The sequence below is a fragment of the Arvicanthis niloticus genome, chromosome 1 (genome assembly GCF_011762505.2).
Source record: "Arvicanthis niloticus isolate mArvNil1 chromosome 1, mArvNil1.pat.X, whole genome shotgun sequence".
In the NCBI taxonomy this organism is placed as follows: Eukaryota; Metazoa; Chordata; class Mammalia; order Rodentia; family Muridae; genus Arvicanthis; species Arvicanthis niloticus.
Genome location: NC_047658.1, coordinates 83,700,959 through 83,716,546, shown reverse-complemented (window position 1 = coordinate 83,716,546; position 15,588 = coordinate 83,700,959). Strand labels below are relative to the sequence as shown.

At 48.6% G+C, this 15,588-nt stretch overlaps 1 protein-coding gene across 19 annotated transcripts in view; it reads left to right on the top strand.

The window, feature by feature from the left end:
* Positions 1-8,854, top strand: part of Plekha7 (pleckstrin homology domain containing A7) — a 185,389-nt gene extending 176,535 nt beyond the window's left edge. For 11 of the 19 annotated variants that reach the window (XM_076941463.1, XM_076941443.1, XM_076941438.1 and 8 more), the window contains 3 exons: positions 2,044-2,177; positions 2,784-2,923; positions 4,596-8,854. In XM_076941463.1, the coding sequence (XP_076797578.1) occupies positions 2,044-2,177; positions 2,784-2,923; positions 4,596-4,696 (375 nt within the window). In that variant the 3' untranslated portion in view covers positions 4,697-8,854. Of the gene's footprint in view, positions 1-2,043; positions 2,178-2,783 lie in introns of all 19 variants that reach the window. The other 8 variants (XM_034509541.2, XM_076941457.1, XM_076941419.1 and 5 more) reach the window with 5 other exon arrangements.
* Positions 8,855-15,588: the final 6,734 nt, after the last annotated feature.

Below are 15,588 nucleotides of genomic sequence, written 5' to 3'. Positions count from 1 at the left end.
CAATGCAGGCAGTCTACTTCCTTCTCTAGATCCGTCCTGGTCAGATGACAGATTTTTCTTGCCACCTTTCAACAAAGCGAAGGGCCACATGGGTTCAGTTCTGCTACTGAGACTAAAATCCACCCAGTTAAGGGGGAAGAAAACTACCTTGAAGCAAACTAAGATGACAGTTTGAAAATCACAAGCTTAAACAGTCCTAAAAGTATAGTTGGGGGTTTTCAGAGCTTTGAACAGCAGGTTAAAATCAGGGATTCTGACTGGTGCTGGCCATTAAAAAAAAAATTACCTTTAATTTTTTTTTTTTTTTTTTTTTTAATTTACTGAGACAACCGGTGGAGTTGGTTCTTTCCTACCATGTGGCTCCCCAAGATCAAACTTGAGTCATCAGGCTTGGCAGCAAGCACCCTTACCTGCTGCTCTGTCTCTCAAATGTGCAAATTATTAAACATTTTTGCAGGAAAGGGGTGCTATGAATGCTGAATCTATAGGTAGCATGTGGGGAGGGGTTAGGGATGGGAGCATCCCACCTACCCCACCCCCACTCCCAGAGCACTTTTCCAGAAGAACGAATGAGAGCACTTTTAGGAAAGGTACCTTAGATAAACCTGCAGCGTCAAGCTGGGGACAGGGTTGAGAACTAAGAGAGGACGCCAGGCTTCATCCTCTGAGGTGAAGGTAAAAGTCTATGTTCTGCTCAGAAGTATGAAGAGCACCTTGGTTATTAACCGGTTGCATGCTGTTATTATTGGTTTAAGCTTTTCAGTCAGTCAGGTCTGACCTATATGCCCCCCAAACTCAGAAGTGTGTTTGAGATGGGAAAGGTTTTACTACGGTCATGTCAGCTCACCCCATTAGTTACGGGTGGTCTCTAAGCTGCCTGGCTGTGGTTTGACCTTTTCTTGTCTGTTTATTTGTTTGGTTGGTTGGGCTTTGTTGTTTTTTATTTTGAGACAGGGCCTTTCTAGGTAGCCCTGGCTGGCCTGGAACTCACTTTGTGGACTTGAGATCCACTTGTCTCTGCCCCTCCAGTGCTATCTCAGCCCTGAAGTAGGACACAGGACTTTTGCTTCCTCCTTCCTTCTACCCATCTACCCATCATTCATCCATTACAGAGGATTTACTGAAGGACTACTCAGTGCCAGGTCCCTGAATTAGACAGAGCAGAAGAAAGCTCCTTAGGTGGGAGGAACACCGGAGCGCCCATGATCCTGTGTGGCTGGGGCTTCAGCTCACTGGGGATCAAGTGCTTCCTGTGAGAGTCTCAGTGTGTTGCCTGCCTTGCTGTTTCCCTTTTCCCTTGGGCTCTAGAAAGCTGTCTAGTGTAGCAGGAAGAGCATGTACTTTGGTGTGAGACCCAGGTTCCATAACTGATTCATTTGATGATCTTTGCAAGTTTCTTCACCTATGTGTGCGGGGCTGGGCGAGCTGTGGGGAATAAGCCCAGAGCAAGAGTGGGGTTGAGGCATGTCCAAATCCTAAAACTTTTTTTCCTGATGTTGGCAGGAATAGGATCATGCCCCGCCCTCTCCATCCCCGACACACACACACACACACACACGCACACACACATTCCAGCCCTGAACCTGCATATCCCGGTGCACCAGTACTCTTACCTTTCCACACCAGAGGAGGTCTCATAGCCCAGCAGCCAGGTTCAGTTTCTTTCCCCTTATAAGGTCCTGTCCAGCAGTACCTGGAATTCTTTCTTGTTCACATGCGGCACTTGCAGCACCTCGCCCCAGCCAGTGATGCATACTTACCCACTCCCCAAAGGGTTAAACAGCCTTCATTTCCCCCAACTAAATGAGCTCTCAGTGAAGCCTACCTCCCTTCACCTGAGGTCTCCATCACCCCTGCGACCATAATCCTCTCAGGCCACCCGTCTGATCGTGGGTGATCATGCTGTTAAGGGAGGGGAAGCAGAGTGGGAACAACATCTGTACACTTTGTTGCTTCTCACAAGGTAGGAAGAGTGGGAAAAACATGTCTCAGACCAGAGCATCTGAGCTTACCCCTCATCCTACCACCTGATCCTCTCCCCAGCTGTCTAAACCAGAGAAGGTCTCCATCCCAGAGCGGTATGTAGAACTAGACCCTGAGGAACCACCCAGCCTGGAGGAGCTGCAGGCACGGTACCAAAAGGCGGAGAAGATACGAAACATCCTTGCCCGGTCAAGGTCAGCCTTGCTCAAATCTAGAAGTCTCACAGACTCCATCTCAGGTGATAGCTCAGCCATGAGAAGACCCAGGCCAGGCTGACTGGCCAACATTTTGCTAGGCTTTGTTTCAAATAAATTCTTCTGATTGAAGGGGGTTGGCAGGTATTCCAACAAGAAAGCTTGTTGACTGGCAAGACATTAGAGAGGTGGACTTAGTGAAGGTCACTTTCAGTGATAGTCCTGATAGCATTTGTGGCCACACTCCCATATGGATCCATAGATGGGCGCAGGCTTTACCTACTTTCTGAACACTGAGCTTGACAACAGTAAGTTGTCAACAGTAAGTTTTTCTGATCTCTGAGCGTTCCTTTTAGAGTTATATTAACCATTTCATATCTGGATTTATCAGGAGTCCCCAGCTATAGCCCTTAACTTGAGGCCTACCGGAGGAACTGAGTTGTGTTCATTGTGGGTTTAGGGAGAAGTAAACATTCGTGTCTTGGAAGAAAATGGGCAACACACATCTGATGCCCTCAAAGTGTTGAAGATTCACCTCCTTGAAGCCACATGTGAGGCTGGTGGCTGGGTGTTGAGACTCACAACCTTCTCTCTGGTCCCCAACAGCATGTGCAACCTGCAGCCACCGGGCCAGGACCGCAACAGCCTGGCCGACCTGGACTCGCAGCTGCAGGAGCAGGAGCGGATAATCAACATTTCCTATGCCCTGGCCTCAGAGGCCTCTCAGCGCAGCAAGCAGGTAGCAGGTAAGGCTGTGGGTGCCAACTTCCAGGGCCCAGTCCCTGCCTGCTGCTCTTGGTGACTTGTCCTAGAACCAGGAAGTTAGCAGATGTTGGCAGGTAAGGGTATATTCTCGGCCCTACCTTACCCAAGTGACAGAGAGCTGTCACTCAGCCCTACCTTACCCAAGTGACAGAGAGCTGTCACTCAGCTCCATATCTGCCAGCTCTGAGACAAGGCAACAGGGACATTTCTTTCCTTAGGAAGAAGAGGCAGATGTGACACTGGAGCAGGGCTTTCATGATGGGGCAAAGTACAGAGCTCCTTTGACCTCTGCCTAGAAACCCTTCTTGGCCTTAAGTCAAATCTACTCACTCACCTTGTCAGTGACCCTGTGACAGAAAGTAGGAAACTCAAGAATTGAGGCTTTGCCAGCCTAGCCAAAAGAATATCCCCATGGTTTAGAAGAAGCATACGGCTGCTGTGTTGTATATGAAGGCTGCTTTAAGCATATGTCTGTAAACCCAGTGGTCAGGAAGCTGAGGCAGGAGGATTGCTGCGTGTATGCTATAGGCTAGGCTAGCTTGAACTAGAGTGAGACCTTGTCACAAAGAAAACAGTAAAAGAGACTCAGAAAAGGATCTGTGGGCTCCTCCCTCTGTTCACATCTCTCTCTGTGGTAGTCTTACAGTTCATCCAGTGTGATTTGCCCCTTATACAGAGGCCATTGTGTCTGTATGTAGTGCTCCTGGCCAACTATACTTCTGAGACAGTCAGAGGACTCAGAGTGGTACCATTCTATCTTCTGGTCCTCTAATCCACCTGCTCTAGCGTGAGACCAGCAGGCCCCCTGGCTACCAGCACTGGGGAGTCTGGAGTGGGAAGCAGTTTAGGCATGGCTTGTGGAGAGGCTTGTGAGTGACAAATGATCAGACAAATGCCAGACTCTCAGGAGTAGCTTGTTCTCTGTCCCCATGCCCTGATGCTATGGAGCTCCTAGAAATACAGCCTTGTGTGGTGGCTTGTTCCCAGCTAAGGAGGTGTAGACAGGTTGATCAGGATTTCAAAGTCATTCTTGATTATATAGCAAGTTTAGGCCCAGCGTAGACTACACTAAGGCCCTGTCTCAAAACAAAACCAGACTAAAGCAGAGTCTCTGATGTCTGCTGTCCCCATTTTGTCTGAGACATGTAGAGGGGCTGAAAGTGGTCTTGTGTTGCTCTGTGGCTGGGACTTGGGCAATCCCATCTCAGCAGCCTTTGAGCCCCTCCCTGGAAGGCTGCCCCTGCCCTCCAAGCACCTCCCCATGCTGTGCTTTCTCCCCTCTGTGCCTCTACCACATCTTAGATGGTACTGGGGGTTGAACTCAGGGCTTCTGGTATGCTGGGCTGACCCACTGAGCTCCGTTCCCAGCTTGTGCTCACTCCGAGCAATCCCTCCTGCTCTCTCCCGCACAGCTGATGACCCCAGCTCTACCCTGCCCTACCCCCTGTTCCACACCTTTCTTCTGTCTTGCTCTCTCCCCTGAATCAGAAACTACAGGCAAGCTAGGTCTCATGGATCTGCCCCCAGGACCAGGCCATTAATTAGTCGGGGGCAGTCAGCCCAGGCCACACAGTCTTTCCAGGCAGGGCATAAGTTGGTGTGGGTGGACAGATCACTCTAACACACTGCTTGATTCCTGTGTACTCTGTCTAGTGCAGCAGCTGGCCCTCCTCCCGCCTAAAGCCCCCCTGTCCTCCAGGACGGTGCCACCTTACCCCCCCTTAAGCAACGGACTGCACTACACCTTTGTCTAACACCTTCCAAGTAAGAGCCCCGCCTAGCTGACCTGCTGCTGTGCGCCCACCCGTAGTCTGAGCATGCGCCTCCTGCCTTCCCACTGCCGCTGAGCTGACTGCAATGCCCCTTGCTGTTGCTTCCTTCCATTGGCACTGCGGCCGCTGGGGGTGGAGTGGGATACAGTTGGAAGAGATTTACCTTTAAGGAACTCAGTCCTCAGACCTCAATAGAGGTCGACATCAAAGGTGCTATTGTGCTGAAATACCTTGGGGGAGTTTCCAGCCCTTTGCAACCGATAAATGATGTCACCATTTAGAGAGTTCATGCTGCAGAACTGTACAGTTGAGGTGCAAGAGAAGAACTGCAAAAAATCTTGTCACGTTTTAAATCCATTTAGGATTTTGTGCTGGGCTGCATCCACAGCTATCCTGGGCCACATACAGTCTATAGGCCATGGGTTTGGCCTGTCTTCTAGGGCACTAGCTGCACTTGCTCATTCCCTCTTCCCAAGGCAGCTTGATGTCCCCCAGAACAGCACAGGACACCTTGCCAGTGTCTGGGAAAGGAAGACTTAGGCCTCACTCTTTCAGGGCTGGGTTACAGTCCAAGGTTACAGAAGACAAACAGACCCCAAGAGACTGGGCTCAGTCCTCACACAGGCCTGGCCTGTTATCAGTCACTGAGTGCCTTAGGGAAGAGACAGAGGAAAGTCCAAGACAACAACCCACAAGGATGCTTGGTATGACCCCATGAAGTGAATGGCTGACAAGGACAGGCAGTAGGTAAAGGAAGGAGGTCCGCCCTCACTATCCGTACCCCACCTCCACCCCCAGGAGCCAGCAGGCCCAGCTCCTGACCAGCTGTGAGTGAATTCATGGCCTATGTTAGCTGTCCTGTCTGTATCCTCACCTGGACCACAGTGATCACACTAGAGTCCCCTGCAGCCAGTCTCTCTCTAATAGTCTGTCTTGCTGTCAGTTTGCAGAGTTCCCTTCTCTTTCCTTTGCTGGATTATGGCTAACCTTGTTGAGGGACTGCTGAGTGCTAGGCATTGTGCTGAGTGTCTCCTGATCTCACAACCACCCTATAAAGCTGTTCACTCCATTTTGTGGCTGAGGAGATGCAGCTCAGATACCCAAGGGACTTGCTCAAGGATATGAAGCTTATGTCAGGGTGCTAAGGCCTTTAGTATGAACACGCAATTTTTATTCTCCATCACTGCTGACTTGTGGGCTCATCTGGGCCACCCCCAGAAGCTCCAAGGGTCTGCAGAAGAAGCTGATGGGGTTATCGCTTTGCACTGGGGCCCTCTAACTTAGGACTGCCCCTGATTCACAGCTGACACGCTCTAGCCAGCCTGCAGGCAGGAGGAGGTAAGCCAGCTTGGGCCTAGTCTGGCTGTCAAGAAGGGTAGAACAGACCTCCATGGAAAACTGCAGCCATGTCCTTTGTAAAGGCCTCTGGTACTTACCAGGACCTCTGTTATATATATGTTTTCTTAGAAATCTGAGCAGGCAGAGGTGCCAGGCTCTATTCACTTTTAAGCCCCAGACTCTGTCTTGTGCTAGGCCTTAGATGCTCTCTCCAGAGCTCAGCTATGCTTCTTCCTCTCATGGCACCACAGACAGGTTAGAACCATTCTGTTCTTAGATTAGAAAACAAGGTCATAGAGGTGGGGCTATCTAGTCCTCCAGAGAATAAAGGGCAAGGCCATTTACACACAGTAGTTTCGTAGAGGTGGAAGGAAAGTGAAACCCAATGCTTTGGGTCATAGAAGAAAAGGTTCCCTGACAGCGGCCGCCTTGCCCACACACCCTGCTCTTCTGTTCCATCTGCGAGCCCCTGTCATGCGTGTGCACAAACATGCCCACTCTGAGAACAGGAACAAAGGTTCGCCAGCCTCTCATTGTCTCCTGTGCTTTTTGCCAGCCCAAGCAGTAACGGACCCATGATCCAGTATACAGAGAAGCCTGGAGCCGGGGGCCCAGCGAAACCAGCATCTTCCTGGAATATGGTTCTCTCCACCCCAGTGGAAGCCCTTCCAGCTGAGCAGGGGCTCTGGCTGGAGGAGAGAGCAACCCACCCACCATGGTGGGTGCTGCACAGAACCAGGGCTTCATCTTAACACATGCCCATTTGTTTCAGTCCAGATTCCTTTTTACAGATGACAGAAGCACTTTTGATACACGATGTAAAATATACTGTATTTTAGAATCAGAATATATTTTATAATGCTCACCTAAAGGACTGAATGGCTGGTAAGGTGAGCCTGCAGGGTTTTGTAGCCACACATAGGGATTCAGGTACTATGGGAGTGGGGTGGCATAGGGGTGGGGACAGGGACAAGGCAAACAGGGGTCTTTCCACCACTCATGAACCCAGACAGTGGATTCCAGTATGAAGCTCATTACGCTCTCCAGGAAAAGAGAGGCAGTTAACTGCAAAGTCCGCATCCCTGAGCTGATGCCCTGGAAACTCTACCTGGATGGCCCCATGGAGCTTGTCTGTTGTGCCTTGGCTCTTGGTTCTGACTGAGGAGCAACATATGCTCAAAAGCCTTGGCTTCTCCAGCTGTCAGTGAAGTGAAGTTCCCTCAGCAAACAATTCTCAGAAGAAGAAGGAAAAAAAAAGCCACTGTGAAGTGGAAAGTGGAGATGTGTAATAGCAATAAACTCAGCATTGGGTGGCATCTGCTTGCAAATGCCTAGCTTTGAGCCGTCCCTCCACCCAAGCAATACAAAAAAACCTGTGCTTCCTGTTGTGGGGAAACCCAGGACAGCTTCCCTTGACTAGGTCTGGTGAGGTGGTCAGGCAGGGCCAGGACACAGGATTATGACTTGACTCCAGCCCAGCTGAGGAGGAGGCAGCCATGCCAGACTCTGGTTTGGCCCTTTATTTGACTTGTCTCAAGATAGTCTACATGCAGGAAGCAATGAAAACCATAAACACCTTCATTGGGTGGAGCCACATTTTAAACAAAAATTTGTCTTTGACTATGCTTAAAAGAAGAAAAAGAATCCTTGAGTATATTTAGAAGTTACTGTCTATTTTTAACTAACTCCACATGCTGCCAGTATCAACTTCATGACATTTGCCAAAATAAGATTTTATTTTTTGCCTTTATAAGATTTTGTTGGAAAAAAATGAAATGAATATTTTGCAAGAAAAAGTTAATTTAAATAAAAGTGTAATGGTTTGCAAAAAAAAAAAAAAAAGTGATGTATAGATTAAAATATTAACCTCATCTGTGTCCCGGTTCTTGCTGCCTGTATTCATTCACCATGGACTGTGTGCACTTACTCTCTGCCTCACCCTCATTATGTTCACGTATGAGAGAGCCGTCTCACTGACAGCTCCGTGACAGTTGAGTGAGTTTGGAGGCCTGAGGGGTAAGGATCCCTTTTCCACCCCAGGCAAGGATCCTATTTGAGCTGGTTTGCGCTGGCCAGGCCCAATCTAATCCAAGACAGCAGAAGTGGTACAATGGGCCCCCATCCAACCCACACACTGTGCCTGTTCAAATGAGGCCTGTTAGTGATGGACCGTTGCAAACTGGATTTGCATTTAATTCATCTTGACTTGAGATACATGCTTAAAGCAGAAGGCAAGGGGCCAGTTTGGTTTAGAGATGTATGTGTTTCCAAGTTCCTGCACAGCCAAGGAGTGTGTTGGAGGTTTGGAGAAGCCTTCCAAGTATTTAAACTGGGAAAGTTGGATTCCCAGGCATCTGGATGGGCAGAAGGGAGAACAGCTATTATAGCCACTATTCGTTTGGAATTTAAAAGTAAGAAGTACTCTTCTTGTTTTAGACATTAGCTGGAATGTCACATAACAGATAAAGCAAGGAGGGGATGATCTACAATTGGGTGCAGTCGTCGGATAAAAACAACAAAACCTGCCGGCTGATACCCAACCCACAGGGAGCCAGCCTTCTGTAGGCCTTTTCTCAACAGATCCACACTGGTCAGATTGGTTTGTGTTTCACAGCTATAGCCCTGTGTGTGAAGGAGCATGGCAACTGTCTGGCTGCTGTTCTCAGGGTTCTAGGAGAACAGTGGCTTCCGTTTCAGTCTGCAGAGAAATCGAAAGGGCTTTAGCCAAACTCAGTGCAAAGCACTCAAGAAAGAAAGAAAGAAAGAAAGAAAGAAAGAAAGAAAGAAAGAAAGAAAACAAGAGCTGGAGAGATGGCTCAGTGGTTAAAAGCACTGACTGCTCTTCCAGAGGTCCTGAGTTCAATTCCCAGCAACCACATTGTGACTCACAACCATCTGTAATGGGATCTGATGCCCTTTTCTGGTGTGTCTGAATGGTGTACTTACATACACAAAATAAATAAATCTTAAGAAAAAGAAAAGAGTCAGGATGGCTCTGTCTGTGTAGGAGGCAATGTGACCCACTGCTTCTCAACCCCTAGAGAGGACTTGGCTTCCTGAAGTAAGACGAAATCATCTAGGAGCTGGAGAGATGGCTCAGTCATCAGTCAGATATGCTGCAGAAGCATGAGAGCCTGAGTTCAATTTCTAGAACTCTAGTGAGCAAGCAGGCTTGGTGGTGTGTACCTGTAATCCCAGCCCCTGGGAGGCTGAGCCAGGAGGTGCTTGGAGCTCACTGACCAACCAGCCTAGCTCCAGATTCAGTGAAAGACCCTATCTTAAACAGTAAGATGTGGAGCCAGAGAGATGGGTTAGAGGTAAGGAATGCTCACTTGTGCAGAGGACCCAGGTTTGCTTCCCAGAACAGAACCTTCGTGTGACTCACAGATATCTATAACCCCGATTTCAGGGTATCTGACTCCCTTTTCTCAGCACTATGGCACGACACAGCAGTACACACATGTACATGTAGGCAAGACACTCATATACATAAGTAAATCTAAAAAAACAAGATGGAAAAGCAATTGAGGGAGAAGCTGACACAGGCCTCTTCCACATGTGTGTATGCCTGCACACATGTTCATGCAAACACTCTTCCACACGTGTGTGCACCTGCACACATGTTCACGCAAACACTACTTGCACAAAGCCAAAACAAAAAACAAAAAAACAAAAAACCAAGATGAGGCCTTTTGTAGACTGGCTCACTAGGTATGTGTAGTCTGGGATTAAGAACTCTGCTTCAGTATTTCCAGTTGTGTGTCCTTACAGAGAGATCCCAGGGCCTGAGCGGAGACTGGAGGATGTGAGTGTGTTCCTGTCTAGTCTCTAATATCTTTGCATTCATTTATTTTATGTGTGTGGATGTAGATACACAGCCTGTGACTCACATGTGGAGATCAGAGAACAATTTATGAGATTTGTCCCTCCTACCATGTGGGTCATCAGGCTTGGCAGCAAACCCCCTTACCCGTTAAGCTAAACCTGTTCACCTCTTAATTCTGACTGCAACCCTGGCCCCAGGTGAGGCCCAGGCTGTCCTGTCTAATCTTGGCCAGAACCAGCAAGGAAATTTTCAGGTCGACTGTTAAACAGGAATTAGGAATGAAGTCTGCTAACCTTCACTTGACCTTCCAGAACTGCCTGCACTTTTACCACATATATGATTCTAGCTAAATAACAGTTTGCATACAGTTTGTGAAGTAGCTATGGTGGACTGTGGGGGATGCTAAAAGCAAGCAAGCATCCTGGTTCATCTCTTTAGCCTGCCTTGGTGTCTAGTTGTGGGCCTATAAGCCTGTAGTGGGTCTCCTCCCCTCCCTTGAAGGCCTTGGTTACCTTCACATGGACAGGGTTCTTGCAGTTTTCCTGGCTACTTTTGGTGGTATCTTTCACCTGCTTCCCCGGGGGCCTGCAGCTTCCCAGCATGTGTGAAGGGGGATGATAGTAACTTACAGACTCTGGCCCAGCCAGCCAGGAGCCTCTTGTGGGCTCCGGAGGTTCCCCCCAGGAGCAGCACACAGTACCCTGTGCTAAGTCCTTTTGTGTTCTCACCAAGGGTGGGAATGAAGCAGCAAATTATTTGTCTAATCCACAAAATCACATTTCTGAGACATAGCAGGCCAATGCTGGGAGCCCTCTGCTTCGGGATCAGCATCACACAGGGCTTTGCAAGGGACTTCTCAGGTTGTTCTGAAAAGAACAAAGGGACTAGGCTAGGGAAGACATGAAAAAAAATGGCAGCCCCTCCCAGCACGGTAAACATGCCACCGCTTTGCAGCCTGCACTCAAAAGGCGACCACTTTCATTGCTCCCCCAGCAAAAGAAACCTTTCTTCAGAGCGAGTGGCGGGCTACAAAGGCAGAGCACAAAATGTACGCACATCAGAGTCCCCGCAATTCTGTTTGAACAAGCATATTGATTGGGCCTGACCCTCTTACATTTTTTCCCTATTATTTGAAAAGGTGCATCTAAGTGTAGTGAATTGAATCAACGGGGCTGAACTTTCCACGAGAACTTCTCAAGGTATTTCTTTAGTTCAAAGCTTTTGAATTTTAAAGGGCATTTTTAATATGAATCTGTTGAGTATTCTTTGCCACAGCCCAACAAGGCATGTTAAATGCAGATGAGGCTGGAGTAGCCTGGGAGGGTGGGTAGAACTGGAGGCTCCAGAGTATGAACCAATCCCGCCTTGTGGGAGAGCCAGGCTTTGCAGAGGGGGTAAGCCCCAGGCTGGGGAGCAGGGCAGACACTAAATGGGACTTTCTGAGTACAGGAGAGTAGTCTCAAAGCTCTCCCATGGAGGAAGTATGCCACTGAGCTGCCTATTGCCCCACATTCTATTGGAGCTGAGAAAGAACTAGGCAGGCAAAGGCTGGGGTCCCAGTTAGAGTCAACACACCTTGCTGATGTCCCCCAGTGCTAGGCAGACCTCTTCAGTCTGTGACAGGTGCTCTGCCTCTGTACTTTGAGTTGCATCTTAATTCTTCATGGATCAGGGTGTCAGGCATTTTGCTATGTGTGTGAGTCCCTTGTACCATCCTGGTTCTGGTCCCCGGAAGCCATCTGGAGCTCTCGGTCTACCCAAGACATAGTTAAGAGATTCAAGACTCCTGCTTCCTTTTCTAAATTAAAAATTATTGTAGTTGTTTTATGTGTATTGTTTTGCCTGTATGTGTGCACCACCTGTGTGCAGTGCTGGGAGAGGCCAGAAGAAGCATCAGGTCCCATGGAACAGCGCTACAAACACCTTCGAGTTGCATGTGGCTGCTTGGACTCAAACCTGGGTCCTCTGGCAGGGCAGCCGGAGCTCTTAATGACTTGCACTATCTCACCAACCCCCTCATGGCTTCTTTCTTGTCAAGTTCTGTGTTCCTTGTTGGTCTGAGTTTCTGTTTGTCTGGAGGCTTTTGACTCTCAAAAACATTTTCTTCCTAAACCTAGAGTTTAGGCTCAGAGGCAGAATTGTCCCAGAGGAGCTAATAAAGCCTCCTGCACTTACCCACCCATCCTGGCCTTGCACCTAAAGAATTCATGGTGTAGACATCTCTGCAAAGTCCTTCCAGCAAAAGACAGCTGCTGGGGAGTCCCTGGAAGGTCAGAGTTGCTGCAAAAATCAGTTCTTTGTGCCTGTTTCTGCCTACAAAGCCAGGAGCCATACTCACTCCCCCGTTCTGCTTCCCCCCTCCCCCTGTTCACACCCCCAAATGCTTTGTCCTGCTATCCTGTTAGATTGAGATTCACCCTTGTTTTCTTGGCTTTCACTTTCAGGTTTCCTGCTGTGGTCAGTGTGCCTAGGGCCACAAAAGACAGTGAGCATAAGAGACAGTAACCAACACCTTGTGTCTCCAGTGGTCTGTTCCCCAGGGAGAGTGTTGCCAGCATCCCCCTGAGGGTATCCCTCACTGATTTGATGAAGGTTCTCTCGTTTGAGTCTCCCAACAGGCAACTTCTAGATGTCTTGCTTGCTTGCTCCAAGCTGGCCTCTCACCACTACACTCCAGGACAGCTACTCCTGCCTGGCTCCTTGTCATCTCCCCAAGCTGTAACCCTTGGGGGTACCAGAAGAATCTTTCTCTTTATAAATTGTTCTCCCAAACCCAGCCAATCCCCCAGTCCATGCACATGGGAGGAGTTTTGCCACTCTGGTTTCTACCTCTTGGCCCCAAAGCAAGGCTAGGAGAGGGTGCAGAGGACTTCTTTAGTACCTGCTCAGGCCTTTGAGCTTGGCAACTGCCTCAATATCCTTCCCTGTTCAGGGATTGCATTCCATTTCAAGTAGCTACAGCAGTGCAGCCAAATATCTTAAACTCAGCAGCTTAACACTGTAATTAATTATTTGTCATGATTATGCAATTACCCAGGCTCATCAGCTGGGCACATCTTCAGCTCCTACAGTAGAGACAGGGAGTGCACTTTTCACCTTGGTGGTACTGCCAGGACGCTGTCTGGATGGGCTGAGAATACTAAGCTGGGATGGCTGAGTATCCTTACAAGACCCAAGCCTCCTCATGTAACTGCTTAGATTTTCTTATAACATGGAAGTCTCAGGATAGGGAATCAAGACTGCCAGGCCTTTAAAAATCAGGCCTGAGCCAGGCATTGTAGCATGCACCTATAATTCCAGCACTAGAAAGGCTGAGGCAGGAGGATTGTGAGTTTGAGGCTAGACTGAACTATTTGGTGAAACTGTCTCAACTGGTATGGGAGGTGGGCTGGAAATGGTCTGTTTCCCTAAGTCTTACTCTTATGATTTGGACAGGAAGTGTTTCCTGATGTAGAGTGAAAAATTATAAAGACCATTTTATAAAATATATACAGGCTTTTTCTTTACCCCTAGACCTGAGCAAAAAGAATGCAGGTTCCAGAAAGCAGAACTGAATGTAAGATTTCAGGCCTTCACTGCCCCAGGATACATTCGAGAAAGAGCAACATTCCTCAAGCCTCAGGGAAGAAAACCCACCTGTGGGTGGGGAAGGCCCAAAGCAGGAAGACACATTCCTGACCACAGAGAAAGATGCAAGTCATCCGGGTGATTCTAAGAACTAGCTAACTTTCCATTGTTCTTGGTTACCCCTTCCCCCCCCCTTGAGGTCTTCCCAGTGTTACAGCCTGCTGATGTTCAAAATTTGTAAAGCAACCAGTGTAACCAAGCAACCAGTGTAACCACGTGAAAATGCAACCAATTATGTATAACTGCGCGAAAATTCCTCCCTTTCCCCACCCCATGCTATAAAAAAAGCCCCTCAGCTTGCTGGCCTTTTGTCAAACTCTATTCCTGCGTGGGTGAGCAGTTTGACCGTTGGCTGCCAGCTCTCTTCCCTAATAAACCTCTGCTGATTGCATCCAGGTACGGTGTCTTGGAGTGTGTGGGTGGCCGTGACTTCCCGAGACTTGAGGACTTGAGTAAGGTCTCCTGAGTTTGGGGGTCTTCACTGCAGGCTCTTGTGTTGAATGCTTGTTTACAGCAGGCAGTGCTATCGGGAGCATTATCCAAAGCCTTAGTAGGTAGAACCAGCTGGAAGTCAGCCACTGGTGGTATGTATGCCTTTGGATTAGTCTCTTCCTCTCTGCTTCCTGCCTGGCAGGAGCTGAGTAACCCCTGCCACATGCTTCCACAGCCAAATATTCTGCTTCAGTGTCCACAGTCTAAGAATCTGTGAGGCCGAAAGCTATAGACTGAAATCTTTGAAAGAGTAAGCCAGGAGAAATCCTTCCCCTCTTAAGTTGTCTCTCTCAGGTATTCGTCCCAGTGACACAAAGGGCACTCAGGAACACACCCGACAAACAGAGAAGGAATGCTGTGTGTGCTCCCGTCTCCCCCCATCTCCAGCTGTCTCGATGGCCAGCCATGGGTGTCTGGAAGACTGCTCTTTGCTTGGCACCCAGCTTCTCACGTATCTGCTCCTACAGCAAGATGAAAACAAGCAGGTAGGGGTGGTGTCAGCTCTGCCTCCTGCTTCCCCACGTCTCACTGTTCAGGAGGGTTTGTCCTGGGACAGCTGTTAGAGACTGAGAAGAGTTAGGGTCCTTGGAGAACTGGGACGAGAGAGAACTGAGGGTATAAAGGACTTTCACTTTAGAAACTTGCCTGCCACTGATGCTTCTGCCTACTTCATCCTACTAGCATCTGATTGGACACATTTGCCTTTTTTTTTTTTTTTTTTTTTTTTTTTTGAGACAGGGTTTCTCTGTGTAGCCCTGGCTGTCCTGGAACTCACTCTGTAGACCAGGCTGGCCTCGAACTCAGAAATCCACCTGCCTCTGCCTCCCAAGTGCTGGGATTAAAGGCGTGCGCCACCACCGCCCGGCTTTGCCTCTTCTTTATTACGTATGATACTTTCTACTGTTTTTAAAAATTAAATTCATTTATTGATTTTGGGTGTTAGAGAGGCACTCATGTCATGGCTTGTGTGTAGATGTCAGAGGACACCTTTCAGGCATTAGCTCTCTCCGTCCTTTCTGTGGGTCCCAGGGATCAGACTCAGGTGGTTGTGCTTGGTGGGACACGGCTTTACCTGCTGAGCCATCTCACTGGCTCTACCTGTTATTTATTGTTTATTCTCCTCTGCTTATAAAGTAAGGTGACTGCAGGTTTGCCCACAGTCAAGTTACTGTAAGGGATAAATGAGAGTGCACTGGGAATGCTTCCTTTTTGTGTTTGTTTGTTTGGTTGGTTTGGTTTGTTTTTCAGACCAAACCTGGCTGTCTTGGAACTCACTCTGTAGACCAGGCTGGCCTCAAACTCAGAGATCTGCGTGCCTCTGCCTCCTGAGTGCTAGGATTTAAGGCCTGTGCCACCACTGCCCGGCTGAAGATAGTTCTTGATTGGTTTGAGATAGTCTCTCAAATATGGAGCCCTGGCTAGCCTGAAGCTTGTTATGTAGACCAGGCTGGCCTCAGACTTAGGGATCATTTGCCTCTGCCTCCAAAGTTCTGGAATTAAAGGTGTACACCCCTATACTCACTCACATAAAAATGGTTCTTGATCCTATAAGAAACATTATGAAGAAATATTTATGCAGGGGTTCAGATCA